Here is an 18,750-nt window from a genome sequence, read left to right as displayed (position 1 = left end):
GTGGTGTTGTTGTTGTGGTGGTTGTGGTTGTGGGTGGTGGTTGTGTGTGGTGGTTGTTGTTGTTGTGGGTGGTTGTTGTGGTGGTGGTTGTGTTGTGGTGATTGTGGTTGTTGTGGTGGTTGTTGTGTGTGTTGTTGTTGTGGTGGTTGTTGTGGTTGTGGTTGTGGTGGTGGTGGTTGTTGTTGTGGTGGTTTGTGGTGGTGGTGTTGTTTGTGGTGATTGTGGTTGTTGTGGTGGTTGTTGTTGTTGTGGTGTTGTTGTGGTGGTTGTTGTGGTTGTGGTTGTGGTGGTGGTGTTGTTGTTTGTTGGTGGTTGTTGTTGTTGTGATGGTTGTTGTGGTGGTGGTTGTTGTTGTGGTGATTGTGGTTGTTGTGGTGGGTGTTGTTGTTGTGGTGGTTGTTGTTGTGGTGGTTGTTGTGGTTGTGGTGGTTGTGGTTGTGGTGGTGGTTGTTGTTGGGTGGTTGTTGTTGTTGTGGTGGCTGTTGTGGTGGTGGTTGTTGTTGTGGTGATTGTGGTGGTGTGTATGTTGTGTTTGGTGGTGGTTGTTGTGGTGGTGGTTGTTGTGTGGTGGTTGTGTTGTGGTGGTGGTTGTTGTTGTGGTGATTGTGGTTGTTGTGGTGGTTGTTGTTGTTGTGGTGGTGTTGTTGTGGTGGTTGTTGTTGTGGTGATTGTGGTTGTTGTGGTGGTTGTTGTTGTTGTGGTGGTTGTTGTTGGTGTGTGGTTGTGGTGGTGGTGGTTGGTTGTTGTGGTGGTTGTGTTTGTGTGGTGTTGTGTTTGTGGTGGTTGTGTTTTTAGTGTGGTTGTTTGTGGTGGTTGTGTTGTTTGTGGTTGTGTGTGTTGTTGTGGTGGTGGTGGTTTGTGGTGTTGTTGTTGTTGTTTACCGAGGTAGAGCCTCGCTCTCTCTCTCGTAGGGATGTCAATTGAGTAGCAGCGAGCATGGAAGCGATGTGCAGATTGAAACTTTACAACGCGGGGCCTAGTGCCTCCTGCCCTCGGCTGGTCGCGTTCGCTTCAATTCTCTCGCTTAGTTGAGCAATTTCGATGTAAAGCTTCTTCGTGACTGCAGTGATTCATCTGCTTGGTTCTTTCGGTAAAGTCATCACGTAGAATGGAAATAATAAAATATTAAAAATAAACCAATGAAATAAAAAAAACATAATAACCTTTTAATATGTTCTACATCACGTAGAATAGAAATAATAAAATAGTCAAACTAATATGTTTAATATTTTTATTATTTTATTACTTCCATTCTAAGTGACTTTACCGAAAGAACCAAGAAGATAGTTTAGCAACCTATGGAAGAACGCGATCAGCCAGGAGATGCGTTAGTTGTGTTAACTCGAGATTTGAAGCTTTCGTGACTGCAGTGATTCATACTCTTAGGTTTGTTCGGTAAAGTCACCGTGTAGGTGAAAAATTAAAATTAATGAAAGTAAAATAAAATAAAAATCACGACGTTTCGGAGGCAACACAAGTCTCCGTTATCAGGTGGGACCGTCACAGCCACATTTGCTGCATCAAGTGAGGCGTGATTTTTTTATTATTTCATTAATTTTATTAATTTTAAATTCATTTGTTACCTAGATGGTGACTTTATCGACACAACCTAAGAGTACGTTAGTGGGTGTGTTGACCGACTCTCTGTTGTTGCATTACATTTCAAATATTAAGTTTGTTTGATTAAGTGTCTCTTTGTGTGCAGTCACCAAAGCTCCAAATCTCTCATTGACACAAGTCCGTAATTATAATGTTATAATAATTATAATATATAAATTATAATGTTATAATAAATATAATATATATTAATTATAATGTTATAATAAGTATAATATGTTATAATAATTATAATGTTATAATAATTATAATAATCAATATGCCCCTCCAATATATTGCTGTAAAATATTTGTACATAATAATTGCGATGCTCTGTTAATAAAAACAACTATTTGCTAAACCTTGGCCACGAAATCTGGACTTGTCTTAATATAACAATGCATAGATTTCTGTTCATATGATTGCGTTGTACTTCATGAATCCCTAATCTCTGCCATTACATACTACGAAACAAGAAAAGGTAAAAAAGAAAAAACAGCAATGTAATACAATACACTATTAGACATTGTATCAAATAAAACAAAGTCCATCCCATGTGTTAGTGAACTTTTACAAATATTTTAGGGAGGAAATGGCAGGAAATGAGTTTTCAAATTTAGATATTTTTCTGGGGGGGGACCCCAGACCCCCTGCAAGATTTGGTCCCACCAATGTTGATTTCGACACAGAGGCGTTGTTTCTCTGTGTACCTGTGTGTGTGTCTCTCTCTGTGTGTCTCTGTATTATCTCTCTGTGTGTCTATGTGTGTGTGTCTCTCTCTGTGTGTATATCTTTCTGTGTGTCTGTCATCTCTCTCTGTGTGTCTATGTGTGTGTCTCTCTCTGTGTCTCTGTGTCTCTCTCTCTGTGGTCTCTGTGTCATCTCTCTCTGTGTGTCTATGTGTGTGTCTTTCGGTGTGTCTCTGTGTCATCTCTCTCTGTGTGTCTGTGTCATCTCTCTCTGTGTGTATGTGTGTGTCTTTCTGTGTGTCTCTCTGTCATCTCTCTCTGTGTGTCTATGTGTGTGTCTCTCTCTCTGTGTGTCTTTGTGTCATCTCTCTCTGCTTATGTGTCTGTCTATGTGTCTCCGTGTCTCTCTCTAAAATTGAGCAATCTTTGGAAGAACGTAATCAGCCAGTTGGGGTGTTGACTGTTATGTTAGCTGACTCTCTGTGTTGTATTGCATTACATTTATAAGTTGACTAGGTTTTTTTTCTCTTTCATTTGTACCTGATGATGATTGCTTGTGTTGCAGTTGAAACGTCGTATGCTATTATTTAATTTATTTATTTAATCTACGTGACTTTACCGAAAGAACCAAAGGGTATCTTGCTTAAGTTTTAATTTCTCTTCACCTGTCTCGCTACTTTGTAACTTTGTTTATTTTAAATATTCACAGTTTATTTTTTAACAGGCCATGCCCACTTGAGCTGCTGTACCGCTCTTGTTTTCAGAAGCAACCTGCCCACAACAACAACAAGGTGGGGCTTGTCAACAGCGTGGTGGTGTTCACTCTGGACGCGTGGTGGTGTTCACTCTGGACGCGTGGCGGTGTTCACTCTAGACACGTGGCGGTGTTCACTCTGGACGCGTGGCGGTGTTCACTCTGGACGCGTGGCGGTGTTCACTCTAGACGCGTGGCGGTGTTCACTCTGGACGCGTGGCGGTGTTCACTCTAGACGCGTGGCGGTGTTTACTCTGGACGCGTGGCGGTGTTCACTCTGGACGCGTGGTGGTGTTCACTCTAGACACGTGGCGGTGTTCACTCTAGACGCGTGGCGGTGTTCACTCTGGACGCGTGGTGGTGTTCACTCTGGACGCGTGGTGGTGTTCACTCTAGACACGTGGCGGTGTTCACTCTAGACGTGTGGCGGTGTTCACTCTAGACGCGTGGCGGTGTTCACTCTGGACGTGTGGCGGTGTTCACTCTCGACGCGTGGCGGTGTTCACTCTAGACACGTGGTAGTGTTCACTCTAGACATGTGGAGGGGAAACCCGGGGATTGGGACGGAAATCAACGCGACCACTGGGAGAGAGAGAGAGACACGCAGCCTCGGCTGTGTTGGTTGATCCTCAATGAATTACTTGGTGGAGTGAGGAAGCATTAATACTGAGCAGGTGAAGGTGGCCAGGCGTGGGTCTGGACACACCACCACCTGTGAACCGTGCCAGTGCGTGACAGTGGTGGAGCCAGTGGGGGTGGGGTGGCACGTGCCCCCCCAACGATCCGATCGAAATCCCTAATTTCGATGGGATCATTGGGGTTTATTAGTAACTAGCTTCACTACCTGGCTTTGCCCGGGACTTGGATTCTTGTCTTGGATTAAAACACGTCCTACGCGGAGTGTTTGGGGGGGGGGTGATGTCAGCAAGCACGCTGTGTAATGCTTCCGCATGCGGGTGTGACATCACAGATATGACGTCACCGCTCACTTGCGTGCAAAATAAATGCATTATTGCGCCCCACCCCCTCCCCCCCAAAATACACAAGTCTATTTTTATACTTTTCGCATTGTGTACAGTCTGGAAGCTACCCACATGCCTAATTTCAAGTTTGTTGCATGTTTTCGAACAGACATTCACAAATTTCCCTTTTATATATATAGATAAATCAGCATTTTGGGACCCCCACCGCCACCGTGTGGCATATTATTACGTGCCAGGGACTCTGAGAGGACAACAGTCCAAGTCCATAATTGGCAATAAGAAACGGCAAAGCAGTTACAAGCGACTCGCAGAATTGTGCGCAGTTTCGTCTACAGTACACGACTTCCCTGAAGGCATCAACACCTTCAGTGAGCACGATGCCGATCACACGCGTCAAATAAAAAGCAAGGGACAAGTTCTTACTAACAACTCCTTACTAGCAACTTCTTGCTTAATAACTGGAGGGGTTTCCCCCCCTACCTGAAAATCCTGGCTCCGCCTCTTGAGTGTGTGACAGTATGAAGTTTATAGTTGCAGTAAAGTCTATTAACTCCATTGAGCACGGAGGTTTTTCCAAAACAGTAGTTGTATTTTTTTTCATCTGGAACTCTTTATAAGAATGGAGTCAGGAAGTTATCACAGCACACGGTGCAGCTGAAGTCGGAACTGTTCATCCCAGCATTCAAGGACATCCGTGCCTGGCTTCACACCTCTAAGTTGCGATTGAACATTAATTTATGCATTTCTGCAGAACAAAATTGTATTATTTTCAACACCCTTTGCTGTGTCAGCTGAATTTAGCTTTCATAAATATTCCTTTTGAAGCCAGACAGCCGAAATTGTGTGCTCGGAGTTTTGGGTTAACATTCATTTTGAAGATACGAGGGCTTCCAGGCACGGTTATAACCATTTGCCCTCTCATTGTGTGCCATAACAGCCCGTGTGATGAATTTGGGACACTTTTTCACTTTATCATGAATATATGAATAAGTATAGACGTGTAAGTCACGTGTGACTGTGTATATGCATTCTTCTGTGCATCGATATTGATGTGTATATGGTGTGGATATTCTTTTTTTCTGTCTGCAGCTGTCGCTGCCTCTGCAGAATTGCTCTGATGGAGCAAAGGCAGTCGGCGCGGTTTGGTGCAAAAAGGCAACAATGTGACCGGTGTGCATACAGCACGGATCATCCTGGAAATTTGACACAGCACCAGAGAACTCACACAGGAGAGAAACCGTTCAAGTGCAGTGTGTGTGGGAGGGCGTTTGCACAGTTGTCTGCTCTTGTAGCACACCAGAGAACACACACGGGAGAGAAACCCTTCAAGTGCACTGTGTGTGGGAGGGCGTTTTCAGATTCATCTGCTCTTATAAAACACCAGAGAACACACACGGGAGAGAAACCCTTCAAGTGCACTGTGTGTGGGAGGGCGTTTGCACAGTCATCCGCTCTTGTAACACACCAAAGAACACACACGGGAGAGAAACCCTTCAAGTGCAGTGTGTGTGGGAAGGCGTTTTCAGATTCATCTGCTCTTATAAAACACCAGAGAACACACACGGGAGAGAAACCCTTCAAGTGCAGTGTGTGTGGGAAGGCGTTTTTAGATTCATCCACTCGTGTAATACACCAGAGAACACACACGGGAGAGAAACCGTTCATGTGCAGTGTGTGTGGGAAGGCGTTTTCACAGTCAATTAATCTTGTAGCACACCAGAGAACACACACAGGAGAGAAACCCTTCAAGTGCAGTGTGTGTGGGAAGGCGTTTTCACAGTCAATTAATCTTGTAGCACACCAGAGAACACACACAGGAGAGAAACCCTTCAAGTGCAATGTGTGTGGGAAGTTGTTTTCACATTCATGTTCTCTTGTAGCACACCAGAGAACACACACGGGAGAGAAACCCTTCAAGTGCAGTGTGTGTGGGAAGGCGTTTGCACGGTCATCACATCTTGAACAACACCAGAGATCACACAAGCATCAGAAGATCCACAAGGAGTGGAGTCTGAAATCAGCTTGCGAAAGTCAAAGTGCCGCAATGAGCCCATCCCTCGTGAAACAAGAACCGGAAGACAATTCCAGCTTGGACGCTTTTAAAGGTATCGAGGTGAAACATGAAGAGGTGAAGGTGAAATTTGAAGAAGTGATGGTGAAGAGCGAAGAAGTGATGGTGAAATGTGAAGAAGTGATGGTGAAGAGTGAAGAAGTGATGGTGAAATGTGAAGAAGTGATGGTGAAGAGCGAAGAAGTGATGGTGAAGAGCGAAGAAGTGAAGGTAAAATGTGAAGATGAAGATTCAACTCCAAAATCTGACCTTCACATCGATGGAGGCAACGTGAAGCAGGAGGAGAATTCTGACTGTGAGGCCGAGCGAGGCAACTCCCAGCAGTTTGTGGAAGTGGAGGTGTGGGTGGACTTCCTCCGAGACAATACAAAGTCAAATGGAGACCCGGTAGATGCGTAAGCTTGAGATGATGTCGCTCCAATAGATGCACCTTTGTCACAGGCTATTAATGACAAGAATGAAGTTGAACACTCAATTCCTAGGTTCAACCTGCAGAGTAAGAGCGGCCAGTCTGTGTGGACCTGTGTGTTGGGATGATCTCTAACCAGGAGCGAGAGCCAATAAGCTCCCAAGCATACACAGAGTTATCAATTGCATTTATATGGTGCTTGCTTAATCGCCTCGGCAACTCGGAGTTTTGCAAGTAACCTGTACAGATCACTCAGGTGAGACTCGTAGTTCTTGTGATACAGGTCAAAGGGTACTTTTGTGTTTTCAGGAAGCGTCTGCCTCTGGAGTAACTCATTGTCTTTGAAATAGGGAGCACACTCGGATCATTCATCAGTTACAAGGCATACCACTCAAAAGTTACACGTAGTGGAGATACATTTTCTACAACACGAATTATAATTTTGTATTACGTGTTGACGTAGATTTTGTCGAATTAGGACGAGAAATGGTCCTTGCTGATTAACGTCTGGATGTTGACAACCATGGGTTGAAGCAAGCCTGACCGCCTGCAGTGCCCCTCACAACCATTTACGGCCTTGGGCCAGGAAAGTCACGAAGAAAATTGTCCACGAACGACGCATCCACGCAAGCACCCGATGCTCCCTTTTGAAGTTTTAAAATGAAACAACTTTGAATTGTATATTGTTTTGCATTTGATAATTGTATTTCTTCATTAAAAGCTGATATCATTTTCCATCTGGAAGACTTCATTGAAAACGACATTTCGTGTGAATTTTCTCTCGTCGTTAAGTAGATGGCCTTGCCGGGGTTCGGTTCGATGCGGACTTTCTCCTGGTTGGGATCGCGGGGTGGAGATAAGGCGACATAGAGCTGGCCGTGCCAGAATACCGCCGTCTGCAGATCGATTCCAACGCGATCGAACGTCTGTCCCCTGCTCCTCCGTCGTTCATGCAGGGGGCGCGTAGGTTTGCAGCGCCTCCTGCATGAAAACTAAGGAAAGTACAGGGTTTACCACAGATGAAGTTGTGTGCTTATATAAGAGTACTCGCGGGAAGTACCCGGCGTGAAATTTCCCACCTTATATCGTAATCTATAGGATACTAAGGCTAAGCACACCCGAGGATTGCACTTTTGTTGAAAAATGAAGTTGCAAATATTTGTCCATTATTGGCCAAAAACGGCATAGGTTAGTATGCTGATATTCTATATTGGGACGTGCACATTTCATCATAAAATGTTCCACTTTTAATCTAATACATAGCATACTAGGGGTAAATACAATTGATGAATGAACTTTTTGTTGAGAAAGAAAGCTATGAAAATTTGGCTTATTTTGGTTAAAACCGGCATAAGTAAGTATCACTGATTTTATTTTTGGGGCGTGAAAATTTAATCGTGAAATTTCCCACTTTTAAAGTAATATAGAGCATACTAATGCTTAACAAAATGGAGGAATTAACTTTTTCTTGGAAAATCTAGCTATGAAAATGTAGCAAATTTTGGCCAAGAACGGCATTGGTAAAGTATGTCGATTTGATGTTTTTACTTCAAATTTCATGGTGAAATTTCTCGCTTTTAATGTAATATATAGGCTGCTCAACACAACCGAGGAATGCACTTTTTGTTAAAAAATACAGCTGTAAAAATTCGTTCAATTTTAGCCTCGCTAGTGACGTCATGTCACCAAGGTATTCGCCCCACCCCCCCGACCGCGAAGCTCTTGAGCGTGACGTCACCTCCGCTCGGCCGCTGCCGATATCTGTCCCAGTGCCAATCCTTATTTGGGCAAAGCTACTTCCGGTGACTGGCGCCTCATTTTTTTTGCGACGGGTTCAGCAGCCCCGCCCCGTCCCTCCACGTCTGGGCTGGTCTCATTAACATAATTTATTCAAGTTAAGTCCCATTCGTCGTGGGAGGGGAGTGTCTTGTACCACGCAAGTGACGTCATGTCACCGCCTGCTGCTCTCGCGTGACGTCACGAGGTAACAGGAATCTGCCGCTCCGCGCGTGAACTGCAATCCGAGGTGAGAAATTCTCATCGCGGTTGTGGTGATTGTTGTTGTGGTGGTGGTGGTTGTGGTGGTGGTGGTTGTTGTTGTTGTTTACCGAGGTAGAGCCTCTCTCTCTCTCGTAGGGATGTCAATTGAGTAGCAGCGAGCATGGAAGCGATGTGCAGATTGAAACTTTACAACGCGGGGCCTAGTGCCTCCTGCCCTCGGCTGGTCGCGTTCGCTTCAATTCTCTCGCTTAGTTGAGCAATTTCGATGTAAAGCTTCTTTCGTGACTGCAGTGATTCATCTGCTTGGTTCTTTCGGTAAAGTCATCACGTAGAATGGAAATAATAAAATAATAAAAATAAAACAAAATAATACAAATAAAACATAACATTTTATTATGTTTTATATCACGTAGAATGGAAATAATAAAAGTCTTATTTTTAATATTTTCATTATTTTATTATTTCCATTCTACGTGACTTTACCGAAAGAACCAAGAAGATAGTTTAGCGACCTGTGGAAGAACGCGATCAGCCAGGCGATGCGTTAGTTGTGTGTTGACCGACTCTCTGTGTTGCATTGCATTACTTTTTCAAATATTAAGTTTGTTTGATTAAGTGTCTTTCTCTGTGCTGTCACCAAAGCTCCAAATCTCTCATTGACACAAAGCCGTAATTATAATATATTTTAATAATTATAATATAAACAAATTATATGTCTGTGTCTCTCTCTGTGTTATCTCTCTCTGCTTGTGTGTCTCTGTCTGTGTGTGTGTCTCTCTCTGTGTGTCTCTGTGTCATCTCTCTCTGTGTCTCTGTGTGTGTATTTCTGTGTCTATGTGTGTGTGTCTCTCTCTGTGTGTCTCTGTGTGTGTATTTCTGTGTCTATGTGTGTGTGTCATCTCTCTCTGTGTCTCTGTGTGTGTATTTGTGTCTATGTGTGTGTGTCATCTCTCTGTGTCTCTGTGTGTGTATTTCTGTGTCTATGTGTGTGTGTCATCTCTCTCTGTGTCTCTGTGTGTGTATTTCTGTGTCTATGTGTGTGTGTCATCTCTCTCTGTGTGTCTCTGTGTGTGTATTTCTGTGTCTATGTGTGTGTGTCTCTGTGTGTCTCTGTGTGTGTTGACCGACTCTCTGTGTTGCATTGCATTTGTAAATGTTACGAACTTTGTTTAAGTGTCTCTCTCTCTGTGTCCTCGTGTTGTCGCGCTGTTATATACTAGTCACCAAACCTCCAAATCTCTCATTGACACAAGGCCCTACTTATAATATGTTGTAATAATGATACTATGTTATAATAATTATATGTTATAATAAATATAATATCTTATAATAATTATAACATGTTATAAAAATTATAATATATAATAATGTTATAATAAATATAATATCTTATTATAATTATAACATGTTATAATAATTTTAATATGGTATAATAATTATAATGTTATAATAATGATACTATGTTATAATAATTCAAATATGCTCAAAATGTCCCCCCCAATATGTTGCTGTAAAAATATTTTTATAAAAATAGTAATTGCGATGCTCTGTTGATAAAAACAATTTGCTAAACCTTGGCCATGAAATCTGGACTTGTCTTCATATCACAATGCATAGATTTCTGTTTATGTGATTGTGGTTATGGTTGTACTTTATTAATCCATAATCTCTGTCATTACATACTATGAAACAAGAAAAGGTAAAAAAGAAAAAACAGAGCAATGTGATACAATACACTATTAGACATTGTATCAAAACAAATTCCATCCCATGTGTTAGTGAAATTTTACAAATATTTTAGGGAGGAAATGGCAGGAAATTAGTTTTCACATTTAGATATTTTTCTGGGGGGGTCCCCCGACCCCCTGGAAGATTTGCCCCCCCAATGTTGACTCCATGGCTACGGCCTTGCATTGACATGCTAATTTCTCTACCCCCACCCCCTCTCTGCCCCCCTCTCTATTTAAGGCCTCGACACAAAGGCGTTGTTTCTCTGTGTTCCTATGTGTGTGTGTGTGTCTCTCTGTGTGTCTGTATCTCCCTGTGTGTCTCTGTGTCATCTCTGTCTGTGTGTTTCTTTGTCATCTCTCTCTGTGTGCCTATGTGTGTGTCTATATGTGTGTCTCTCCGTGTGTCTGTGTATCTCTCTCTCTGTGTGTCTCTGTGTCATCTCTCTGTGTGTCTGTGTCTCTATGTGTGTCTCTATGTGTGTCTCTATGTGTGTCTCTGTGTCATCTTTCTCTGCTTATGTGTCTGTCTGTGTGTCTCCGTGTCTGTGTTTTATCTCTCAAATTGAGCAATCTTTGGAAGAACGTTATCAACCAGGTGGGGTGTTGACTGTTATGTTAGCCGACTCTCTGTGTGGTATTGCATTGTATTTCTAAGTTTTCCAGGTTTGTTTCCTCTTTCATTTGTACCTGACTAGCTTTACTACTTGCCTTCGCCGGGACTTGGATTTTTGTCTTTGATCAATACATGGCCAATACCGGGGGTGGGGGGGGGGGGAGGGGGCGTGACGTCAGCATGCACACTGCGTGACGTCGGCATTCGGGTGACATCACAGATGTGACGTCACCGCTCACTTGCCGTGCAAAATAAATCCCATTTATCACACCCCCCCCCCCACTCCAAATACAAAAGTCTATTTTTATACGTTTTACATTGTGTGCAGTATGGGAGTTAGCAACATGGCAAATTAAAAGTTTGTAGCCTAGTTTATTATAACCATTATTTCCCCCCCCCCCCCGCCAGCTGTGCATTGGTGCGGAATACAGGGTCTACGTGGAGGGATTGGGGGGAGGGGGGGATGCGTGACGTCATCAGACAATGCGTAATGCTGCCGCATGCGGGTGACATGACAGAGATGTGACGTTACCGCTCATTATTTGTCTCCCCAGTGGCGATGTTCACACACCACACCAGTTACTTGTTTGAGACTAAGTCGACCTAGGGGAGGCCCAGGACCGGTTCAAATAATCGTCACCGGTGGTGGCCGTGAGTGGGAATTGAACTCGGGTCGCCGGGTTCGTAGCGCAGCGTAGCGCTGACCACTACACTACAACGCGTTACACTTCCACATGCGCGGGTCACATGACAGATTTGACATCACAGCTCACTTGCCGTGCAAAACATATATGCATTGTTGAGCCCCCCCCCCCCCAAAAAAGTGTATTTTTTTTTTTGCATGGTCTGGAAAGTACCCACATGGCAAATTTCAAGTTTGTTGCATGTCGGGAAGTATGCTAAACATTTTGAACAGACACATAATCACAACTTTGCCTTTTATATATATGAAGATGATGATTGCTTGTGTTGCAATCGAAACGTCGTGTGCAATTATTTATTTATTATTTTCTTTATACGTGACTTTCCAGAAAGAACCAAAGAGTATCTTGCTTAAGTTGTAATTTCTCTTCACCTGGCTCGCTACTTTGTAACTGTTTTATTTTAAATATTCGCAGTTTTTTTTTTCATTTTTTACCAGGCCACGCCCGCTTGAGCTGCTGTACCGCTCTTGTTTTCAGAAGCGACCTGCCCACAACAACAATAACAAGGTGAGGCTCGTCAACAGCGTGGCGGTGTTCACTCTAGACACGTGGTGGTGTTCACTCTAGACGCGTGGCGGTGTTCACTCTAGACGCGTGGCGGTGTTCACTCTAGACGCGTGGCGGTGTTCACTCTAGACGCGTGGCGGTGGTCACTCTCTACATGTGGAGTGGAAACCCGGGGATCGGGAAGGAAATCCACTTGACCACGGGGAGAGAGAGAGACACGCAGCATCGGCTGTGTTGATTGATCCTTAATGAATTACTTGGTGGAGTGAGGAAGCATTAATACTGAGCAGGTGAAGGTGGCCAGGCGTGGGTCTGGACACACCAACACCTGTGAACCATGCCAGTGCGTGACAGTGGTGGAGCCAGTGGGGGTGGGGTGGCACGTGCCCCCCCAAAGATCTACACAACAAAGGCTCATTCCTTGCAGCATGCTTCAGCCGCACCAAACCTCACAATGGCTCCTCCCACCCTCAACCAGTATATATACAAGGACTGTTTTCTTGGAATTTCTCATTTACTTGATGCAGCTGTCATGCTGTGACAGTTCCACCTGAAGACGGAAGCTTGTGTTGCCTCCGAAACGTCGTGATTTTATTTTTTATTTTACTTTTATTAATTTTAATTTTTTACCTACGTGACTTTACCGAAAAAACCTAAGAATATGAATCCTTGCAGTCACGAATACTTCAAATCTAGAAATAAATACGAGGGCTTCCTGGCACCGTTGTGACCAGTTGCCCTCTCATTGTGTGCCATAACATCCCGTGTGATGCATTTGGGACACTTTTTCACTATATCATGAATATATGAATAAGTATAGACGTGTAAGTCACGTGTGACTGTATATATGCATTGCTACTGATGTGTAGATGGTGTGGATATTTTTTTCTGTCTGCAGCTGTCGCTGCCTCTGCAGAATTGGTCTGATGGAGCAAAGGCAGTCGGCGCGGCTCAGTGCAAAAAGGCAACAATGCGACCTGCGTGCCAACAGCACGGATCGTCCTGAACATTTGACAAGGCACCAGAGAACTCACACAGCAGAGAAACCCGTCAAGTGCAGTGTGTGTGTGAAAACGTTTGCACAGTCATCTGCTCTTGTAGTACACCAGAGAACTCACACAGCAGAGAAACCCTTCAAGTGCAGTGTATGTGGGAAGGCGTTTGCACGTTCATCTACTCTTGTAGAACACCAGAGAACTCACACGGGAGAGAAACCCTTCAAGTGCAATGGGTGTGAGAAGGCGTTCTTACTTTTATCTACTCTTGTAGCACACCAGAGAACACACACAGGAGAGAAACCCTTCAAGTGCAGTTTGTGTGAGAAGGCGTTTGCACAGTCATCTACTCTTATAATACACCAAAGATCACACACGGGAGAAAAACCCTTCAGGTGCAGTGTGTGTGGGAAGGCGTTTGCACAGTCATCTACTCGTATAAAACACCAGAGAACACACACGGGAGAGAAACCCTTCAAGTGCAGTGTGTGTGAGAAGGCGTTTGCACGTTCATCAAATCGTCGTGTCCACCAGAGAACACACACGGGAGAGAAACCCTTCAAGTGCAGTGTGTGTGGGAAGGCATTTCCGCAAAAATCTGCTCTTAAAAAACACCAGAAAACACACACGGGAGAGAACCCCTTCAAGTGCAGTGTGTGTCCAAAGGCGTTTGCACAGTTATCGACTCTTGTAGCACACCAGAGAACACACACGGTAGAGAACCCCTTCAGGTGCTTTCCGTGCGGGAAGGCGTTTGGACTTTCACCACATCTTCAAAGACACCAGAAATCACACGCGCATCAGAAGATCCACAAGGAGTGGAGTCTGAAATCAGCTTGTGAAAGTCAAGGTGCCTCAATGAGCCCATCCCTCATCAAACAAGAACCGGAAGAAAATCCCAGCTTGGACACTTTTAAAGGTATCGAGGTGAAATGTGAAGAAGTGATGGTGAAGAGTGAAGAAGTGATGGTGAAAGGCGAAGAAGTGAAGGTAAAATGTGAAGATGAAGATTCAGCTCCAAAATCGGACCTGCACATCCATGGAGGCAACGTGAAGCAGGAGGAGAATTCTGACTGTGAGGCCGAGCGAGGCAACTCCCAGCAGTTTGTGGAAGTGGAGGTGTGGGTGGACTTCCGAGACAATACAAAGTCAAATGGAGACCCGGTAGATGCGTAAGCTTGAGACGATGTCGCTCCAATAGATGCACCTTTGTCACAGGCCTTTAATGACAAGAATGTGAAGTTGAACACTCAATTCCTAGGTTCAACCTGCAGGGTAAGAGCGGCCAGTCTTTGTGGACCGGTGTGTTGGGTAGATCTCTAACCAGGAGCGAGAGCCAATAAGCTCCCAAGCATTCACTGTTATCAATTGCATTTATATTGTGCTTGCTTAATTGCCTCGGCAACTCGGAGTTTTGTATCGTTTCTCGTCTCAAACACTCGAAGAGCATCCCCAAGTAGCAGCTGCCCCTGTGTGGCACAAGGTGGTGGCCCTGCACCGGCCTGCATGTGGACAAGAGCCTGTCAGTAGGGGGCGCTGGTTGATGTGGGATCTTGGTTGTGGAGTTTGTAAGTAATGTTTAGAATTTTTATCAATTTTTACCCAGACGCCAGCATGCAATGGCCTACTCGTTTTGAATGGCGCAATAGTATGTTGTTTGCACTATTAAGCAGACGGTGCATATTTTTTTAAATTAGCTTCTTGTTAAAACGATGTAACCTGATGCAGCATATTTCATTGCAGTAATTCAATTTTGTTAAAAATTACTCAATAATTTTGAATGAATACTTGTATGATTGTCTGCGTACATGTACCATTTTGTCTATAAGGGTCAAACATTGAATAAGTTATGTTAGGACAAAGTGTGTGTTTTGCAAGTAACCTGTACAGATCACTCAGGTGAGACTCGTAGTTCTTGTGATACAGGTCAAAGGGTATTTTTGTGTTTTCAGGAAGCATCTGCCTCTGGAGCAACTCATTGTCTTTGAAATAGGGAGCACACTCAGATCATTCATCAGTTACAAGGCATACCACTCAAAAGTTACACGTAGTGTAGCAATGTAAATGCGCTGTGTACACTTACCTGCAGGGGCAGACAAGGTCCAGCAGGGGCAGTCGCTATATCCCCAGCCCCAAAGCAGGTGGGGGCTGTGGGGTGTCCTGAATCCCCCAGGACCCCTCCCAATAGGAGGGGGCTACTGGGATCCCCCGGAGCCCCCTCTGGAACTCTCCGGAAGGGAGGCGGAGCCAGGGACTGATGCACGGGTGCTGGATACACAAGCCGGAAGGGTCCGGGGCCAGTCCAAGACAAGCTAGAAGACCAGCGAGCTAGGACGCTGGGACCCCCTCACCCCGCTGCACTTGTGGGTGCCGGGACTCTGTGGGCCAGTGGTGAGACCCTGGGAACCCCTGGCCGGACAGGGGGGGGATTAAATAAATAAAATATTAACCATTTCGGATCTTAACTGATTGTGTCCACGTTTACGGTGACTTTCAGACCGCGTTCCACTCACTGACATTGACTATATATCTTGTATTCTCCGCAGGGAATGGATTCTTTGCTCCGTTCATGCGACGGTCAATGGTATAGTGTATAACATATTGTATAATAAATAGTATTAAAGTGTAATGTTTGATACAATGTGTAAGGTAATATATAGTATCGAAATTGTATAGTGAATATACAGCAGTGTGGTATACAGTTGGGTGGGTAGAATAATACAGTGTAATATTACACTATGTATTATTCTAAGACATAGGGTAGTGTATAGTAATACAGTATACAATTTAATACTATGTGGTTTATACTTTAGCGTTTTACGTTGTTGTTTAGTTACTGCAGCTACATACTATTAACATTCCTTCCCTTTATTAATGCTACCCCTATCCCCCTCCCTTTGATGCTGCTTATCCTGCATAATGCGTGGGCATTATGCAGGATTAGCATTTCACAAATAGCACTAATCACATTCCTGCATTTCCCATAAATATGCTAAATTCCTCTTGATATGAAGATTATTTTCTCAATGGGCATTTCCCACCCTCCCCCTTCCAACCCAGCTTAAATAGACGCTCCAAGCGTGGTGGTGTTTTCTTTTAGACGCTGTCGCCTCGACAGACCTGTCTTCACCTGAGGACGGCTACTTGTGTTGTGGCCAAAACGTCGTGAGAATTATTTTGTTTTATTTTTTATTATTTTATTACTTCCCTTCGACGTGACTTTACCGAAAGAACCAAGAAGATAATATTTTTGTCCTAAAAAGTGTAAAATTTTGGAGAAAAAAAATTCACGAACATTAATTGTCACGCACGAGTCTGTGTGGAAAATGTCAGCTCGATTGGATCACGGGAAGTAGGTTAAAAAACGACCGAAAGGTTTGCACGGTCGTAAGCAAGCAAGCGGACGTAATATAAAGGATTTAACAAGTAAACCCGTAAAAACAAAGTTTTTCACTATAAATCCTTTATATGCGTGGCGGCTAGAGTCTTCTCGTCCTCTGGCTTGAGATGGCTGCCACCTATGGGTCAGATGATTGTCTGCCAGTATTAAGCAATTGGTAATTAAATATTTAATTTGTTTTCCCTAAACAGTGTAAAATTTTGGGAATTTTTTTTCACGAACATTGTCTCGCACAACGAGTCTGTGTGGAAAATGTCAGCTCGATTGGATCACGGGAAGTGGGTTAAAAAACGACCGAAAGATTTGCACGGTCGTAAGCAAGCACGCAAGCAAGCAAGCGAACTTAATATACAGGATTTAAAAATGCGTTAAATTTTAGATAAAAACGGAAGAGGTTAGAATGCCGATGTTCTGTTTGCGACGTGAACATTTCATCGTGAAATTTTCCACTTTTAATCTAATACATCGCATTATAAGTCTAAATACAAGAGGAATGAACTTGTCCAAAAATAAAGCTGTGAAAGTTGGGCTTATTTGGGCTAAAAACGGCACAGTATGCCGACTTACTTTTAATACTCGAAAATTTCATGGATGAAATTCCCAACTTTACATAATATATAGGATACTAAGGCTAAACACAACCAAGGAATGGACTTTTTATTGAAAAATAAAGCTGTGAAATTGGGCAAAAAGCCGATTTGCTTTTTTTTTTACTTTAAATTTTCATGGTGAAATGTCCCACTTTTAATGTAATTAAAAATAAAATTGCGGAAAATTTTGGTCTAAAACGGCATAGGTTAGTATGCTGATTTTCTTTTTGAGACGTGAAAATGTAATCGAAAAATGTCTCACTTTTAATGTAATATACAGCATACCAAGGCTAAACCCAACCAAGGAAATTAGTTTTTGGTAGAAAAGTGGGCCAATTTTTTGGCAAAATGCCGATTTGCTTTTTTTTACTACAAATTATCATGGTGAAATGTCCCACTTTTAACGTCATATATAGCATACTAACGCTAGACAATCGGGGTGAATTCACTTTTTCTTGGAAAATTTAGCTATGAAAATTTTGGCAAAAAACTGCATAGGAGCCCCTAACCCCAACTATCCCAACCCTAACCCCTAAACCCTTAATCCCAACCCTAATCCCTAACGCTAATCCATATGCCTTGAAACGCGTCTCGGCGAGACGAGTTGAATCGTATAGTCGAAGGGCACACACCACTTCAAGGTTACCAAGGCTCTCCATGTCTAACTTTGACTTCACTGCGGTGTACAACTGTGCATCAGCAGCACATTGATGGGACTTGATGTCATGCAATGAGATGACACCGGCTATCGGAGAGACGTGTTGAAGATAGCGAGGGCCCCAGGATGAATCCCCATGATACGCCACCTACACACAGCACAGGTAACGACTGTTCATTGCCCAGCCTGACCAACTGTGATCGACCATGGCATGACTCGGTCCACCCCAGTGGCGCAGCGAATACACCGAACCTTGACCTTGGTCGTTGGTGTCGAAGGTGGCCGAGAGAGTGGCCAGCCCCCAAGGCAGTCGCCCTCCAACAACAACGGAGAAGCGACGCTCACAATAACGAGCGGAGTGCCGGGCGGCTAAAACGCAGCAAGTTGGCACAGTGTGGTGGTACAGCTGGTGCACCTAGCCTGGCACAGTGGGGGGGGGGGGGGGGACTTGTAAACCACTTATTTAAGATTCCTTAATTTTGAATGTATGCACCTTCCGCCCAAAGTAAATTCCTTGTCTGTGCGAACTTTCATGGCGAATAAAACCCTTTCCGATTCTGAAAAACCATTTCTGAACTCTGGTAGCAGTCGGCGAGGCTCCGCTCGGAGATTATTCCCTCCGGGCAGTGCGGGGTTTGCGCCGTGAACAGACGTTAGCACAGAGCATCGGTGCGGTGTCTGTGGTTTGTTGTTTGACTTGCATCCCACTGGGATGTTTGCACACAGCGTTGGTGTACGGTGCTTTTTCTGCAATATTTTGCCGTCTTTTCTTGGATTTTCTGTTTGCACTTAGTCACATATTCACTTTAAGATGTTTTTTGTTCATGTTTTTGTTTGTTGCGGTTGCACCCGATTCAAGAGCCGAATGGCTCACAGGGCTACACCTAATACATGAACTTGTGTGTGGAGTGGCTGAGTGGGGGGACGCGCTGCTAGAGGGCAGAGCCGCAGCACGAGCGCTCGTTGATAGAATCGCCTGCAGGGGCGTGTGTTCACGCCGCCGCGTGAGCACGAGTGGTGGTGGTGTACGCGGCATGTGGAGTAACCCCG

At 44.1% G+C, this 18,750-nt stretch overlaps 1 protein-coding gene across 1 annotated transcript; it reads left to right on the top strand.

Moving 5' to 3' along the window:
• The first annotated feature begins 2,555 nt into the window (after nucleotides 1-2,555).
• Nucleotides 2,556-16,049, top strand: LOC133362656 (zinc finger protein 91-like). The gene is made up of 5 exons (XM_061581578.1): nucleotides 2,556-3,076; nucleotides 5,112-6,488; nucleotides 8,341-8,362; nucleotides 11,876-12,057; nucleotides 12,956-16,049. The coding sequence occupies exons 2-5, from the start codon at nucleotides 5,140-5,142 to the stop codon at nucleotides 14,226-14,228; spliced, it is 2,826 nt and encodes a 941-aa protein (XP_061437562.1). The 5' UTR covers nucleotides 2,556-3,076; nucleotides 5,112-5,139; the 3' UTR covers nucleotides 14,229-16,049.
• Nucleotides 16,050-18,750: the final 2,701 nt, after the last annotated feature.

The sequence above is a fragment of the Lethenteron reissneri genome, unplaced genomic scaffold (assembly GCF_015708825.2).
Source record: "Lethenteron reissneri isolate LAM-NWPU_2019-01 unplaced genomic scaffold, ASM1570882v1 scaffold_157, whole genome shotgun sequence".
NCBI lineage: Eukaryota > Metazoa > Chordata > Hyperoartia > Petromyzontiformes > Petromyzontidae > Lethenteron > Lethenteron reissneri.
This window is presented reverse-complemented; position numbering and strand designations above follow the sequence as displayed.